We start from the raw sequence: 18,334 nt of genomic DNA on the forward strand, positions 1-18,334 counted from the left end.
CAACACTATCTATTTACAGTTTGGTAGACTGGGCTGTTGAGCATTGTGTTGGTCATGGACACAGTACAGTGAACTATATCACACTGTGGTATCTACTTATAGCTAGGTAGGCTGGAGTGCTGCCAGTTAAGCATGTTGGTCATGGACAGAGTACAGTGACCTATACCACACTGGTACCTGGCCACTTGTGAGCAATAAAGAAACAACTACACTGTGGTACCTACATGCAGTTAGGTAAATAAAACTGCTGCTTATGGCAATAGGGAAACTAGAAAAGTAAATTTGTCAAAAGAAAATATTCAGACATTCATAGTTTAGAAGATAACCTCATAATCATGTTTTGGGTAGTCATTTCCAAAATGGGGATTTTGAGCATATGTGGTCATTAGCTACCATACACACATATACATAGGTGTAGGAGTGACTGTGTGGTAAGGAGCTTGCTTACCAACCACATGGTTCTGGGTTCATTACCACTACATGGCACCTTGGGCAAATGTCTTCCACTATAGCCTTGGGCCAACCAAAGCCTTGTGAGTGGATTTGGTAGACTGAAACTGAAAGAAGCCCGTCGTATCATCGTCATCATCGTTGTTTAACGTCCGCTTTCCATGCTAGCATGGATTGGACGGTTCAACTGGGGTCTGGGAAGCCAGAAGGCTGCACCAGGCCCAGTCTGATCTGGCAGTGTTTCTACAGCTGGATGCCCTTCCTAACGCCAACCACTCTGTGAGTGTAGTGGGTGCTTTTTACATGCCACCGGCACATGTGCCAGACAAAGCTGGCAAACGGCCATGATCGGATGGTGCTTTTTACATGCCACCGGCACGGAGACCAGACGAAGCTGGCAATCAGACAAAATGTATATATACATATTATATATATTATATATATATATATATATATATATATATGTATATATATATATGTGTGTGTATGTGTATGTGTGTGTGTGTATGTATGTTTGTGTGTGTGTTTGTCTCCCCAACACTGCTTGACAACCAATGCTGGTGTATTTTCGTCCCTGTAACTTAGCCGTTCGGCAAAAGAGACGATAGAATAAGTACTAGGCTTACAAAGAATAAGTCCTGGGGTCGATTTGCTCAACTAAAGACAGTGCTCCAGCATGGCCGCAGTTAAATGACTGAAACCAGTAAAAGAGTAAAAAAAGAGAGATTATGCATATATATATACATACTGTAGATGAGGTCATGAAAGTTATTGAAAGGTTTACAACTCAATTGATTAGGAATAAAATTAAACTAGAGGAGATGCAGTTTAGTTTTGTACCACAGATGCCATCTTCCTAGTGAGACAGTTGCAGGAAAAGTATTTGGCTAAAAATAAGCCATTGTACTTAACTTTCGACAGAGTCCCCTGCTCTGTTATCTGATGGTCTCTAAGGAAGTTAGGAATAGAGGAGTGACTTGTTAGAACTGTACAAGCCATATTCAGTGGTGCTGTCAGTAAGGTGAGAGTCGGCCACAAATATAGTGATGAATTTAGTGTACAGTTTAGGGTTCAGTACTCAGCCCACTCTTATTCATTATAGTCCCCTAGTCTATAACAGGAATTCAAAAATGGATACCCATAGGAACTGCTATATGCTTATGACCTCAATCTTATTGCAGAATCTGTAGCAGAAATGGAGAACAAATTCCAGTATGGAAGCAAAGGACTTTAAAGCTAACTTAACAAAGACCAAAGTTAAGACTCTCTTTCCGTCAGGTAAATGGCCCTGCTCAATATGTAGGGAAACAGTTGGAAGTAATTCCATTTGCCACACCCAGTGTAAGCTATGGACACAAGAGGTGCAGTGGAATCACAGGTAAATCAACAGATAAAGTTGTCTTCATGTGTGGCAGATGTGCAGGAACAATAAGCACTAACAGCACACAGGACTTAGATTCTCAAATATCCAGGAGAATCTCTTGAGGTTGTAGATAGTTTCTGTTAACTAGGAGACCAAATTAGCAGTGTGAAAGTAGACTGTATGATGTTTGTGTGTGAAGGCAGTATGCATCGGTGGATGTGCAACATCAGTGTGCATCTATGACAAAGTGCAAGCGTATTGAGAGAAAAGTTGGACATAAAAGGAATTGAATGCATCATGCAAGAGAGAAGACTATGTTGGTTTGAACATGTGATGTGTATGAATGAAGACAGCTGTATAAAGAAGTGCTGATTACTGAAAGTAGATGGTACCCCTGGAAGAGGGAAACCCAGGAAGACATGGGATGAAGTGGTAAGGTCTGACCTCAGGATGTTGAGCCTCATGGAGAAAATAGCAAGGGACTGAGATGTCTGGCAATGTGAGGTTCTTGAGATGTACCCACATCAGTTCTAGAAGTGCTGTGTGTTCCACCTACATGTAACAAGAAAACTTTTCACACACCCTATCCCAACAAACCAAACTACATCTTTTCTCTTCCTCACATCTCCTCTTTCGTGCACTATGCTTATCTTCAACTCCCCAATCTTGTCCTCATGGCCCAGTTCACTGTATCATTGCTATCCAGTAGCACACAACCTCCTTTATATATACCCAGATTTTCACCACTCACTGCATTCCCCTCCCCCGCTTCTTTGGCAATGCCCTACCACTTAATTTATGACCTCTCCTTTTACTCAACCATCCCATGTATATTCTGATCCCTGTCTCTTGTGAGTATGCCCAGCACTTTGCCACTATTTCTCTTCTGCTCCTTCTCTTGCACTCTTTCTCTCTCCTGCTTTTCTCTTGGGTTGGGTAACCATGTATCTCTTTTACAGCTCCCTCTCTCTCTCTCTCTCCCTCCCTCTTTCTCTTTAGCAAGACACCTGTTTCTGTCTATCTCACAATAACCTTTGATCATCTGACACAAGATCACTTCCTCCAATGCCCATCCCCTCTCAAAGGATCTGTCAAGTTTTGTAATTTCTTAAGCACAGGTATAGGAACAAGGATCAAATAGCCATAAACTGTGAATTTATATCTCATCACAGCAGAAACACAACCAACAGCAGAATGTATGCAAATTGGTAACAACATCAATCGTGATCCTGTAGTGATGAAATCAATTGTTTGCCTCCATTTATTTTAATTGCAATACATAGCAAAAAAACGGACAAGTTCACATAAACCTCATCATGCCATGTGACTGGTGGTTTTTAATTAGTTAAACTTGGGGGTCACCAAACTTTTTCTTAGTGGGCCAGACAAAGCTAAAAGAATGCCAAGCACAAACTGGATAAATATTTTGCTCAATTCAGTACAAAATAGAATATACTGAATGTACACAAAAAATAAAGACAGTCATCCTATTTATTTATCAATACATAAAATACATAAAATAATAAAAACAATAAACATATTTTAATAATACCAAAATGTTAACAAGTTAGAATTTTTAGAAAAAGTGCGCACATAGCTGAATTGCATAAAAAATAAGCAGCACAAAACTTAATGAGATTTGTGAAACTGCCGTTTTGCTTCCAAAATATCATCCACATTTACTTTATGATTGCTGCAGCCAACTATAAGAATTACTTTCAAATCGTTTGTCAGTGAGCTTTGTTCAATGTATTGACTTAACACACTTCATTTTTGAAAAAATTTGTTCACAAACATAGGTTGTTCCAAAAACTAATGCCATACCTGAGGCAAATTTCTTCAATTTTGAAAACTCATCAGCAGTCAAGCAGTGATAAAATTCAATGAGCTTTCCTTCTCTGTGCTTCTCTTTCAACAAGGTATTAGCTTGCAAGTCAATAAGCTCCAGTTGTAGTTCAGTTGGCATGTTACCAAGATTACAGCCAAAGGGATTCTCAAACAAAAGAATTTCTTTCTCAATTCTGTCAAGCTCTGAAAACCTTTGAGAAAAAAGACCCAAATAATTTTTTTAATGAAACTCGAGGTTAACATGTTCCATATTTTCTGTGTAAAACTCTTGAAAACACTGAAAATGAGAGAGGTTTCCTCCTTCAAATTGTGCTTCAAACAATGATAGCTTTCCTCGAAATGCTGTAATGATTCTGTAGAGATTACAGATAAGGTTATTCTTTCCTTGCAGTTTTGAATTCATTTCATTCATATGAGAAGTGACGTCAACTAAAAATGACAACTTTGATAATCATGAAGGATCTGACAGCTGTGAATCATCCATTTCTTCTATAATCTCAAAGTTGCAATTAACAATACGAATGAACTCAAGACGTTGTGATGTACTAGAGAGATCAGTAGACTCATCCTTTACAAGAGAATACCACAAAAATTTCTTAGCTTTCTCATGTATCTGTAACTGTGTATTCTCTCCAAGTTCTTCTATTCTCCACACAACTGAACTAGCTAAAAGGCTGATACAGCCAAACATGTTAGCTTTTTCAGGACACGAGTCATTTCCTGCTTCCATCAGGCACTATTTTAATAAAGTTTCCATCAGTAAATGCCAACTTATTCACTATTTTGCAACTTACGTGAGTGATAGATTCATTTTCGTAAAGAAATTCCTTTGAAATACCAAACTACATTTCATAGGTTCAAATTTCTCGGACCACAATTTTCTAGAATATTGTAGTGACGACAAATTATTATACTCTTTCATAATAGCAACAATTTCGTTGCATATCAGGCAACTAGCTTTCTGGTCATTTGTTTCCCCAAAGAAGTACTTTTCTCCCCATTATTCATTGAAAAATGTGACATTCTTCAACTTTTCTCTTCTTAGTAGCTATAACAATGGGTGAAGAAAAAACAAAAGCAGCATCAGATATTCTCATTTTAATTGTAATCACTAATAAGTGACCAGCCCGAGACACACGTGATGTACTCATCATCATCATCATTTAGCGTCCACTTTCCATGCTAGCATGGGTTGGATGGTTCAACTGGAGTCTGGGAAGCCAGAAGGCTGCATCAGGCCCAGTCTGATCTGGCAGTGTTTCTACAGCTGGATGCCCTTCCTAATGCCAACCACTCTGTGAGTGTAGTGGGTGCTTTTTACATGCCACCGGCACGGGGGCCAGGCGAGTACTGTAGTAATTAATATGGCGCGTGACTCAGTATACATATGACATGTGTAATCTAAGAAGTGCAAGAAGCAGTATAAAAGCATGTTTATTTTTTTCAGCATACGTCGGCAGGCCAGACAAATTGACAGCATGGGCTGGATCCGGCCCGTGGGCCATAGTTTGGTGACCCATGAGTAAAACAAATGTACTGCATTTGTTATATATTGATTAGAAGTTTCATATATAACACTCATCACCTCATTAAGGAAGTCGATTTGGTGGATATCTTTCACTGGTTTAATTCCCTCTGCCGATATCCCTCTGCCTAAAAATGTAATGCTTGAAGTCTTTTGAACACATTTTTTTTCTTTTGACTTGTTTCTTGCGTAATCTTCCAAGGATGGCATTTAAATGTTTATTCAGGTTCTCTTCCGTCTTGGCAAAAACGATTATATCGTCTTGGTAGGCAAGGAAAGTTTTTAGTCCCTTGAACACTACATTCTCTATAGCATGCTGAAAAAATTGCAGAGCTATTTATCGTCACCATCTGTAATTGCGTAACCAAGTATACCCCTCTTGAAAATATTTATGATGCAGAGCTTCTGACTATTTTCATTGAGCTCAATCTGCCAATATGTGTCAGTTAAGTCAATCTTAAAGAAGAATTTTGTGCCACTAAGCTTGCTGAACATTGTTTCTGTTTGTGGCAAAGAATAAGCTTCCGTGCATATTTTTTCATTTAAGTGAACTTTATAGTTGGGTCACATACACAGTCATCCATTTTTCTTTCTAACCCACATGACTGGAGAAATATTGACTATGCCACCTAGAGCGCATATTTTAATTACACCTTTGGTTTCCAATGCATCTATCAGGGTGAGTAAAAAGTAAGCAACGTTTTGAACCATGAAGAATCTGTACTGGATTTTTGCAGAATCTTGAATTTTTTTTTTAAACATTTTTTTGCAATTGTCTGATAATACAGACATAGACTTGCCCAAATGCATCGATAAATTAACATTAATAAGCAATTTTGCTATTTACCTCCAAAAAAGGACGTAAAGCAGCAGAAACTGCTCGCAATATCAATGGAACTTTTGGTGAGGAGATGACCAGTGAGTGGTCAGCTCGAAAATGGTTAAAATGATTTCACAGTGAAGACCTGAACCTTGAAGATTGTGAGTGTAGTGGGCATTCATCTGTCATTGATGACAGTCAATTAAGGACCATCATTGAGAAAGATCCACATAAACCCACTCAAGAACTGGCAAAAGAACTTGAAGTTAGCCAGAAAACTGCCTGCAATCGTATGCATGTGATCGGAAAATCAAAAAAGCTCAATAAATGGGTACTACACGATTTGAATGAAAATCAGAAAATACGCAGATAGGAAATTTGCTCATTGCTTCTTCTCCGTAACCAGACCGATCTATTTCTTGACTATATCGTAAGTTGCAACGAAAAGGGGATTCTGTACAATAATAAAAAATGTTCTTCACAGTGGTTGGACCAAAATGAAGTACCAAAAAACCTTCCTTAAACCCGAGCTCTTCAAAAAGGTCATGGTGACTGTTTGATGGTGTACTGCTTTGTTCAATGTATTGACTTAACACACTTCATTTTTGAAAAAATTTGTTCACAAACATAGGTTGTTCCAAAAACTAATGCCATACCTGAGGCAAATTTCTTCAATTTTGAAAACTCATCAGCAGTCAAGCAGTGATAAAATTCAATGAGCTTTCCTTCTCTGTGCTTCTCTTTCAACAAGGTATTAGCTTGCAAGTCAATAAGCTCCAGTTGTAGTTCAGTTGGCATATCAGGCAACTAGCTTTCTGGTCATTTGTTTCCCCAAAGAAGTACTTTTCTCCCCATTATTCATTGAAAATGTGACATTCTTCAACTTTTCTCTTCTTAGTAGCTATAACAATGGGTGAAGAAAAAACAAAATATCTACTATAACTTCTTAAAACCCAGAAAAACCATTACTGCAGAAACATATTGCCATGAAATTGCCAAAATGAACGAAAGACTGCTACTCCTCCATCCCAAACTGGTCAACAAAAGAGGGCCAATTATTTGTCACGACAATGCTCAAGCACATGTTTCATTAATGACTCTCCAGAAGCTGAGGGAACTTGGCCCTTCCATTTGCTGCCCCAGACCCTACAAAAAATACATATTGACTACAGCAGACCAAAAGTGCCGCCTGGGGCAGACCGCGCCTATGATTCCCCACCCCTAGCTACGCTAGTGCACCCAATTCACATTTCAGTGGAACATAGTGAAATTTACAACCCCTTATACAGGAGAATGAAAGCCACCCCAATTGTGCAGCCAAGAAGCAATTCAAATTTTATTATCAGACACAACTTCTTCACAAAAGGAAGGAGCCAATTATCAATGGCAACTACAAGATTCTTAGAACATTTAGGCTCTCTTATAAAGGGACATTTAATTTAAATTAACCCAAATCACTGGAACTGGATTCTCTAGATCTACATGTTACATTTGACTTCTACCATTAGCTTACACACTTTAACTACCTGATAATTTTGTCTTTCTTCTATCTATTAGAACCTCTACTACTCTCTTCTTTGTTCTGATGGCCATATTCTTCCATGTGGATAGCTATGTATTCTATCTGTCTGTCCGGCCATCCATCTACATACATACACACATACATACATACATGATGGACTTTCCCATTGAAGACAACATATGAGTGTTCAGCTTTTTTACCAAACAACCTGCAAATATGATTTGCTTATAGTGATCAAATGTATGTACTGTACATTAGCTCACTCCCTCCATCAAATTAATGTTGCCTGAACAGGTGCATGCAATCATGAGTGCAACACCATAACCATGTGGCCACGCATCGAAAACACGTGAGGACATGGAACAAAAATAGTGTTATTGGACACTCAAGAAAGGAAAGAAAGAAGGAGGATTTAACGTATCGAGCGGAGCTCTTCGTCAGAAACATAGAAAAAGGGAAGGTCCAAGGAAGGGAAGACAGAGAAAGAAAATCGCCAACGAGGCACATGCAATCATGACACTCCATCGGTTACGATGACGAGGGTTCCAGTTGATCTGATCAACGGAACAGCCTGCTGGTGAAATCAACGTGCAAGTGGCTGAGCACTCCACAGACATGTGTACCCTTAACATAGTTCTCGGGGAGATTCAGTGTGACACAGAGTGTGACAAGGCTGGCCCTTTGTAATACAAGTATAACAGAAACAGGAAGAAAGAGAGAAAGTTGTGGTGGAAGAGTACAGCAAGGTTCGCCACCACCATCTGCCGGTGCCTCGTGGAGCTTTAGGTGTTTTTGCTCAATAAACACTCACAACGCCAGGTCTAGGAATCAAAACCGTGGATCTTTTCCTTTTGAGCGGCAGTTTTCAACACAATTTCTAGTTAACACTTTTAAACTTCGTATACTGGTAGAATGTGTCAAAATAAAACATTTTTTTCTCTTGACTTTCTTGAGGAAATTGTAATTTGTAAGTTTAACGTAGTTTAATTTTTCGAATTTTAACCAATCAATGGCCTCTATTGAGCTGAAATCATTTGCTGCGTCTAAAACTGAGACAACATCCTGTCACTAACCCTAACCCTAAATTTTACCCTTTCGTTTTGTTTTTTTTTCTTAATTGTTAAATTAATTTAATTGTTACGCGTGTGTCTAAAATTATTTGCTTTGTTTTTGTTTTGAAATGCACGTGTATTGTTTAAACTATTTTCCATTGCTTAAGAAAAAAAAAAACGAAAGGCTAAAACAAAAGCAATGGAAAATAATTTAAACAATTAACAAACAAAATAATTCTATAATTTTATACACACGCTTTCCGTACGTAAACATAGCAGTGACAGGATGTTGTCTCAGTTTTAGATGCAGCAATAGAGGCCATTGATTGGTTAAAATTCGAAAAATTAAACTACGTTAAACTTACAAATTACAATTTTCTCAAGAAAGCCAAGAGAAAAAAATGTTTTATTTTGTCACATTCTACAAGTATACGAAGTTTTAAAGTGTTTAGTTAACTCGAAATTGTGTTGAAAACTGCCGCTCAAAACGAAAAGATCCGTTTCGGGTCCGAAACCGCGAGTCCGCTGCCCTTACCACTGAGCCATCGCGCCTCCGCACACACATATACATATATACCGTCTAAGAATCCATAAATCAGAAAAAGAAATATACATTCGTATATTTGTTTATAGAGTGGGATCTCTTAATCGTAGTGTGCAGTATTATATATCCATAACAGCCTATCTTACCAATTGATTTCACATCTATTTAACCCAGTGCCCTTCAGAGATGGTAGTTATGGAATGAAATATGGCGACTACTCTCAATTGATGGAGATGAAAAGGAACATCAAGTTTGTCGGTGCTGTGACTATGACGAAACGAGCTGAGCTGGGGGGGGGGCTGTTAAGAGTTATGTCCCTTGGCACCAAAACACCCTCTGTGGGTGTATTGGGAGGCGACAAAAGAGTTTTTTTGGAAAAATGTGTATTGGAAATGTGCGTAAGTTTTAGGGTCGGTGTTCTTGTAGAATTCGAATATGTACAGTGGTACTATGTGTGTAGTATTTGGGGGGTTGGGGTTGGCGGATGCCCAAAGGCCGCATAAGCATCTGTGTGTTCATTTCTGTGTTTTTTTATTTGTTTTACTCTTTTACTATTTTACTTGTTTCAGTCATTTGACTGCGGCCATGCTGGAGCACCGCCTTTAATCGAGCAACTCGACCCGAGGACTTATTCTTTTGTAAGCCCAGTACTTATTCTATCGCTCTCTTTTGCCGAACCGCTAAGTAACGGGGGCATAAACACACCAGCATCGGTTGTCAAGCAATGCTAGGGGGACAAACACAGACACACAAACACGCATATATATGTATTTATACATACATATATACGACGGGCTTCTTTCAGTTTCCGTCTACCAAATCCACTCACAAGGCATTGGTCGGCCTGAGGCTATAGTAGAAGACACTTGCCCAAAGTGCCACGCAGTGGGACTGAACCCGAGACCATGTGGTTGGTAAACAAGCTACTTACCACACAGCCACTCCGAAGCACATATGTAGGAATTGTGTATGTCTAAATCATCTTTTACTGGGTGCCACTGTTCTCATATACTGGTGTTTAGATGTGTCATTTGGTTTGGTTTTATGTGGCTGGTTACCCATTTTATCTCCAACCACTTTACAGAATGTATATGGTTCATTTTCTCATCAACACTAAGGAGGCTGAACAGTCCTCAACAAAGCAGGACTTGAGATATCTCACAGTACTACACAACTGCTTATCCACCAATCATTTCAAAGTGTACTGGATGCATATTTTTTAGTAACACTAGAAATTTAGTTTTGTTCACCAATCACTTGCAGAGGGAGGCCCAGTGGCACTGGCTCGGGAATGAGTCATCTTGTGCATCATAACTGTAGAAAGCTCTCAGTAACTTGAGGCATGTAGACAGAGGATGGGAAGGAGAGAAGAAACAATGATAGCAGAAAAGGGTGGGTGTGGAGTGATAGGAAGTGTAAAAGGTACTCAATAACCCAGGATGAGTGCATTTGTTTGGACGACCAAGGAGGGGAATAGGAGAAAGATCAATGACAGCAGAGAGCCCAGAAATAAATGGTTGAGTGGTGGGGTTGTGTTGAGTCAATTGACTATAACTTTATTAATCTAAACAGCTTCATGTTTTGGATATTTTAAAAATAAGAAAATAAAATGGAAGAAAACTCAAACCAACAAAAAATATATTATAAATATTTGTATAATTGTTTTATTGGAAAATTCTGAAAGTAACTGCTTTCATAAATCGTATTGATATCAAAATATTTCAACCAAAATATCATAGAAATTAAAAAATAAAATTTTAGATTTTACTAATTCACAATCATTAAATTAAATATATAAAAATTCAATCTTGTAATGTTTGAAGAGAATATATATTATTTTTCAGATTTTTTCTGAAATTCCAAACTTTGGTTGGTTTTATAGCCATCTTAGTTTCAAGCTGCTGCTTGTAACTTTTAGCAAAAAATCTGTTTGCATCAGTAATATCTGTATTATTAATATATTCATCCAACTGAAATGAAATAATGTAGACATGTTAAAAGATCTTTATTAAAAATTTCACAATAAAAATTTATTAAAAAATAAATTTGTATAAATTAATTTCTTTTTCATTCAAGAACGGAGAAGCAATATAAGAAAATTACTTAAACCAATTTAACTCTTAAAGTCACAGCATCTAATTGGTACCATGAGGAAGAATAAACAGCTTTAAACAAGAGGATTGTTTCTTAAATCATAGTGTTGAGTTCAAATTATTTTATGGTCTATTGAACACGTCTACCAGAAACCACTCAAGTGCAACTACTCCTTTATTCTCTACAAAGAAGCAAATATTTCAGAAGTCATTCAATAATCCAAAGACTACAATCAAGAGGGTCATCTTTATTAAGGATACCATAGAAAAGACCTAATAATTGCTCTTCCACAGAATATGACAGAGTGATGAAAGTTGACTTGGGAGAGGCAGCTGAAAATTTCATCACATCTTGTTCAGTCCTCATAGAGACTAAACATTATCATGGTTTCTGAATCTGCAAGACAGCATATTTTATTGGAGTTAAATGTGTCCTGACAGGAGAAGATGGAAGAGATACAAAAATAGAAGGTGAAGAACCAAGAGTTGGCGGAGGATCAAGTGTGTGCCAGTGGAAATAGACTGGTGATGGTTTGCATATTGTTCTCTTAGTAAGGCCTATGGAGAGTAGAACTATCAAAAACAAAGAACTCTCAAAAGGAATGAGGAGGATACAAAAAATGCATCAAGGTGGCTCTGGCTAAGAAATAGGTGACTGCTAGGGGGTCAGTAGTAACAAACCTAGTCCTAGTCGCTTAGATGAAGGTGAATGTCAAAAAACACTAAGCACCCAGTGCCCCAAAGATACAACACTGATGATGTTTCCAAATATTGCATCCAAAAATTTATGAAGGACTAAGAAGTAGATTATAACTCAAATAATTGTTTTTGCAATTAAAATTACAAGTATTTTAAAAAGAAACTACACCATTACTTAAAAATTTATATTTAAAAATGTCTGTTTTTAGACCATTTTTCACATTTTGGGTGTTTTGATATAATGTTCATCATCATCATCATCATCATTTAGCGTCCGTTTTCCATGCTAGCATGGGTTGGACGGTTCAACTGGGGTCTGTGAAGCCGGAAGGCTTCATCAGGCCCAGTCAGATTTGGCAGTGTTTCTACGGCTGGATGCCCTTCCTAACACCAACCACTCCGCGAGTGTAGTGGGTGTTTTTTATGTGCCACCTGCACAGGTGCCAGACAGAGCTGGCAAACGGCCACGAACGGATGGTGCTTTTACGTGTCACCGGCATGGGGCCAGCCGAGGCTGGCAACGAACACGAGCGGATGGTGCTTTTACGTGCCACCGACATGGGGCCAGACAGAGCTGGCAAACGGCCACGAACGGATTTTACGTGTCACCGGCACGGGGGCCAGAATACTTTCCAAATATCTTTCAGACAATCTTCCTAAGTTAAGCCAAAAATTAAACTGGAAAGATCATTGGAATCATGTTAATAGAGTAGTGAAAGGACACCACAAAAAAAAGTGTTAAAAAAAAAAAAGGAAGAAAACAAATTTAAGTAAATGAAGTTATATGAAAGTGAGGCTATAAAATAAAGAAAATTTTCTACTTACATCCATCCATTTACATTCTTTCACTTCTTGTAAACATGGATTTATCTCTTCAGTTAATGGCCGTAAAACACAAATGAAATATATATCTGAGCAGCCAAAATAGTAGTTGTGTTGATGGCGGAATGCTAATAGTGATTCAAATTTACATTTAACACCAGTTTCTTCAAATGTTTCCCTGATAGCAGTATCTGGTAAGTCCTCTTCTGCATAATAATATAATAACATTTAAATTAAATTGTGCATATATAATATATACATTAGTAAATATATAATGAAATAAACTGGTGTATAATGAGTGTGTGTGTGTGTCTATACCTGTGTTTGTTCTCACCACTGCTTGACAACTGGTGATGGTGTGTTTATGTCCATGTAATTTAGTGGTTCACCAAAAGAGATCAATAAAATAAGAACCAAGCTTAGAAAATAAATAAGTACTGGGGACCAATTTATTTGACTAAAAATTCTTCAATATGGTGCCCCAGCATGGATGCAGTCTGAGAATTGAAACAAATAATAGATAAAAGATACATACGTTTTTCAGCATGGCCTCCAGGTAATTTCCATTTTGCCTGCTCTGAAAAAGTTTCTTTAATAACAAGCAGTTGATTTCTTTCGTTAACAACAAAACCAGCAACCCCTGAAAAAAATACACACAAAAGAATATATGTAAAAAAAAGGAAATAATTTATAGCATTATCATTTTGACGTCTGTATCCTTTTTTCTTTTCAGATAATTTTCATCATCTTCAATGTGTTTTTGACACAACATTTTAATGAGTATTCTCTCCTACAGACTATAGTTTTCAGGTGTTATTACCAAAAAAACATATTTATTGGTACTGATTTGAAACTTGTCAGTCAAGTCTATGGGGAACTCAGGCTTTTATGACAACCATTCTATAATAGAAATAAAACAGTCACAACTTAGCTCAGCTTTGAAGGTTCCTCCTTGATTGGACACCTGTCTGCTACAAGGTTAACCCCAGCTGCTACTGCTGAAAGCACCAATTTCCAGTTGAATAGACTGAAGTAATGTGAAATAAGGTGTCTAGTGACACAACATACAGCCTTGTCCAAGGCTTGAACCCACCACATTATGATCTTGAGCCCAACATTCTAACAACTAGGCAATGCCTTGTGAGACAGATTAGTTTTATCCTATTAATGCACTGTGTGTGAGACATCTGATGTAGATAATAGCTGCAGGTGTACAATCTGGGTGTGCTTCAACATGGTCATGCTCATTACCCACTAGTCATTGGCAGTAGATGCCAGCGATATCAACTCTAAGGACTGACCCAAGAAATAGCCCATCAGGAGAGTTCCTTCTCTTTTTTTTCTTACAAATCGAAAACAAAAGGGATATCTATACATTCTTATATTTCTCTCACAGTGACAGTTCCTCATTTTAAAATTTATTTCAATCTTTCTGATACACACTTTGTTGTGCATCACACACACTCTCACCCTTTCTCTCTCACGTGCATGCACACACACTCTCACTCTCTCTCTCACATACATGTACATACTCACACACACACACAAAATTTCTGCTATATATTATTTATATGCATGTATAGTGTATGTATATAATATATGCACGCATATGCATATGTGCGTATGTATGTATGTGTATATATATATTTATATATATATATATATATGTACACACACACAACTATATCCGTATGTATGTCCATAGACACACACTCATATATACATATCTACGTGTCTATCTTTATCTATATAAATACAAATATGCCTATATCTGTGTGTGCGCACATATGTGTGTGTGTGCATGTGTGTATGTCTGTCTGTTCCCCACCACCACTTGACAACTGGTGTTGTTGTGTTCATGTCCCCATATCTTAGCAGTTCAACAAAAGAGATCAATAAAATAAGAACCTGGCTTATCAAAAATAACTATTTAGTTTTGTTCAACTAAAGATTCTTCAGGGCAGTGCTCCAACATGGCTGCCATCAAATTACTGAAACAAATAAAAGATAAAGGATAAAATATATATACTCACCAATATATTGATTGGCATATTCTGGCAATGTATTGGGTTCATCTGTTTTCAACCATTTGTTGAGCATAACATAACCTGGCTGAGCATGATGGAAATCAAATCCGCACTGGAAGAAAGCAAACAATGATACAGAGTAAAATAATTATTTATTCCAAACAGAAAAATGAAGAATCACAACTCTGTTTCTTGATGACTGATGACAGATAATTGTGGTGGGAGTTGTTGTTGCTGTCTAGCCCTAGGTAGCTTTGATAAAGCAGATTTGTAATCAAAGACATTCCAATCATGATCATCTCCTCTGTGTGGAGGCACATGGCTTCATGGTTAGGGTGTTGACCTCATGATTGTATGGTGGTGGTTTCGATTCCTGAACCGGGTGATGCGTTGTGTTCTTGAGCAAAACACTTCGTTTCACGTTACTCCAGTCTACTCAGCTGGCAAAAGTGAGTAATCCTGTGATGGACTGGCATCCTGTCCAGGTGGGGAATTTATATACCATGAAAACTGGGAAACCAGCCCTCATGAGTCAGCATGACCCAAGAAGGAAACTTTACATCCTACCTGTTCTAGATCAGAGACTACATTGGCCAGTGTATCCTCCTTTATTTAGCATATTAGAGTGTAGTTTGAAGAAGATTTGGCTATTTTTAGTAGGTTCAGCAACTTCCTGGAGGTTTCCTTTTTGGTTACGATCATAGATGGAATGTTCTGCTTAAAAATCACATCACAAACATTAAAAGAAATAAAAAGGTTTTTAAAAAAACTGTAAAATAAAAAAGACTAAGCAAAAGATGGGTGGGGTTGGAATACACACACATCTGTGCCTGTATGTGTGTACATGCGTATGTGTGTGCATTTGTATTGGTTCGGATAGAAACATTAGTATGCCGGGCGAAATGCTTAGCAGTATTTCGTCTGCCGCTACGTTCTGAGTTCAAATACCGCCGAGGTCGACTTTGCCTTTCATCCTTTCGGGGTCGATTAAATAAGTACCAGTTACGCACTGGGGGTCGATATAATCGACTTAATCTGTTTGTCTGTCCTTGTTTAGCCCCTTGTGGGTAGTAAAGAAATAGGTATTTCGTCTGCCGTTACGTTCTGAGTTCAAATTCCGCCGAGGTCGACTTTGCCTTTCATCCTTTCAGGGTCGATTAAATAAGTACCAGTTACGCACTGGGGGTCGATATAATCGACTTAATCTGTTTGTCTGTCCTTGTTTAGCCCCTTGTGGGTAGTAAAGAAATAGGTATTTCGTCTGCCGTTACGTTCTGAGTTCAAATTCCGCCGAGGTCGACTTTGCCTTTCATCCTTTCGGGGTCGATTAAATAAGTACCAGTTACGCACTGGGGGTCGATATAATCGACTTAATCTGTTTGTCTGTCCTTGTTTAGCCCCTTGTGGGTAGTAAAGAAATAGGTATTTCGTCTGCCGTTACGTTCTGAGTTCAAATTCCGCCGAGGTCGACTTTGCCTTTCATCCTTTCAGGGTCGATTAAATAAGTACCAGTTACGCACTGGGGGTCGATATAATCGACTTAATCTGTTTGTCTGTCCTTGTTTAGCCCCTTGTGGGTAGTAAAGAAATAGGATAATGGAGTTTTCTGAGTTCTGATCAGTTGGAACATGACTTGAGCCAAGTTCATAAACCAGGTAGAAAATTGTGGCGTGTGTATCTATGTAAAGTGTTGTCATCAATGTGGCTTTGTGACCAGTTAAGGCATGTACTGAATCATGTTTGTAAACTATACAACAAATTATATGGTTTGTAGAAATGTGTTATTGAAAAGGGAATGGTATATTGAAAAGCATCCCACAAAGTAGGACATGCACACAGTTTATCATGGAGTACAAGGAGATTTCATACTAAATGACTCACATAGAAGTATCATCATCAGCTGGTAATGGGAAAATGAAAGGTTCTGAAAAACAGGTAAGTATAGAGGCATCAAATTGATGGACCAGGTTATGAAAGATACTGAAAGAGTTATGGCACACAACTAATTAGAAGATGAGATATAGTTTAGATTCATGCAAGAACAGGGAACTATTGATGTTCTTTTCTTAGTGAGACAAATACACAAGTTTTTAGCTAAGGGCAAACCATTATACCCAACATCTGTTGATGGTATGTATGTATGTATAAGGTGGCGAGCTGGCAGAAACGTTAGCACGCCGGGCAAATTGCTTAGTGGTATTTCGCCTGTCGTTACGTTCTGAGTTCAAATTCCGCTGAGGTTGACTTTGCCTTTCATCCTTTCGGGGTCGATAAATTAAGTACCTATTTCTTTATTACCCACAAGGGGCTAAACACAGAGGGGGCAAACAAGGACAGACATAGGTATTAAGTCGATTACATCGACCCCAGTGCATAACTGGTACTTAATTTATCGACCCCGAAAGGATGAAAGGCAAAGTCGACCTCGACGGAATTTGAACTCACAACGTAACGCAGATGAAATACCGCTAAGCATTTCGCCCGGCGTGCTAACATTTCTGCCAGCTCGCCGATAAATTAAGTACCAGTTACGCACTGGGGTCGATAAAATCGACTTAATCCGTCTGTCTGTCCTTGTTTGTCTCCTCTGTGTTTAGCCCCTTGTGGGTAGTAAAGAAATAGGTATGTATAAAGGTTTGCCCTAGAACTAGAGAAGGCCTTTGGCTCTTTGGTAGGGTTCCATAGATTTTAATTTAGTGGTTATTAATAAAAGTAGGGATAGATGAAGTTTCATGAGAGTAGTGCAAGCCATGCACAGATTATGATAAAATGAAAGTTAGCAATGAATTTAGTGTGAAAGGTATCCATTAGGGTTTGGTTCTCAATCTCCTTCTCTTTACTCCCCAGGCCATAACAGTGGAGTTCAAGAGTGGCTGACTATGGGAACTCTTATATGTTGACGACTTAAATCTCATAGCTGAATCCATTAAGAATTAGAAGAAAAGTTCCAAACATGGAAGCAGAGATTAGATATCAGGTGTTCAAACAGCAAACCTAGCAATAGCAAATGTCATAGTTAGCAGGATTGTTCTGGGAGTTGGTCATACTCAACATGCAGAAAAAGAGTAGATAGTAATCCTATACTTTGTGCCCAAAGTAAATTATTGGTGCATTACAGGCAGGCTTTAAGAGAAGAAAGACTTCATATATAGCATATGCACAAGAATATTAGTTGTAAGAGTACTTGTGAATTTAATTCTTTCTAATGCTTAAAAGGCTCTTTAGAAGTAGTTAGCTGTTTCCATTACCCAGGTGATCTAATTAGCAGTGGAGGGCAGTGTTCTGAATGCATAGTAGCCAGAATAGGAGTAGGGTGTAATAGGTTTAAGGAGCAATAAGGGAATTCTTTCTCTCTCTGAGGGACTGTAAGATAGTTGTGAATGCAGTGTGGTGTTACATGGCAGTTAAACATGGGCAATGAACATAGAAGGTGGGCAGAAACAAGGCTAGCATGCTTTGCTGGATGTGTAATGTTAGAGTCAATGAAGGATGGAGTACAAATGAGGTTAAGGTAAAAGTATTTGAAATCAGATGTAGTAAGAGAGAAGGATAGAGGTTTTATAGATATG

The 18,334-nt window shown here is 38.2% G+C and overlaps 1 protein-coding gene across 5 annotated transcripts in view; it reads right to left on the bottom strand.

Annotated features, from left to right (window-relative positions):
• Nucleotides 1-10,763: 10,763 nt before the first annotated feature.
• Nucleotides 10,764-18,334, bottom strand: part of LOC115222584 (nudix hydrolase 8) — a 42,703-nt gene continuing 35,132 nt past the window's right edge. For all 5 annotated transcript variants that reach the window (XM_029792866.2, XM_036511519.1, XM_029792869.2 and 2 more), the window contains 4 exons: nucleotides 14,772-14,877; nucleotides 13,274-13,378; nucleotides 12,742-12,944; nucleotides 10,764-11,094 (listed from right to left, as the gene is read on the bottom strand). In XM_029792866.2, coding sequence (XP_029648726.1) covers nucleotides 10,927-11,094; nucleotides 12,742-12,944; nucleotides 13,274-13,378; nucleotides 14,772-14,877 — 582 coding nt within the window. In that variant the 3' untranslated portion in view covers nucleotides 10,764-10,926. The remainder of the gene's footprint in view (nucleotides 11,095-12,741; nucleotides 12,945-13,273; nucleotides 13,379-14,771; nucleotides 14,878-18,334) is intronic.

Source organism: Octopus sinensis, linkage group LG20, assembly GCF_006345805.1.
Source record: "Octopus sinensis linkage group LG20, ASM634580v1, whole genome shotgun sequence".
NCBI classification, from domain to species: Eukaryota; Metazoa; Mollusca; class Cephalopoda; order Octopoda; family Octopodidae; genus Octopus; species Octopus sinensis.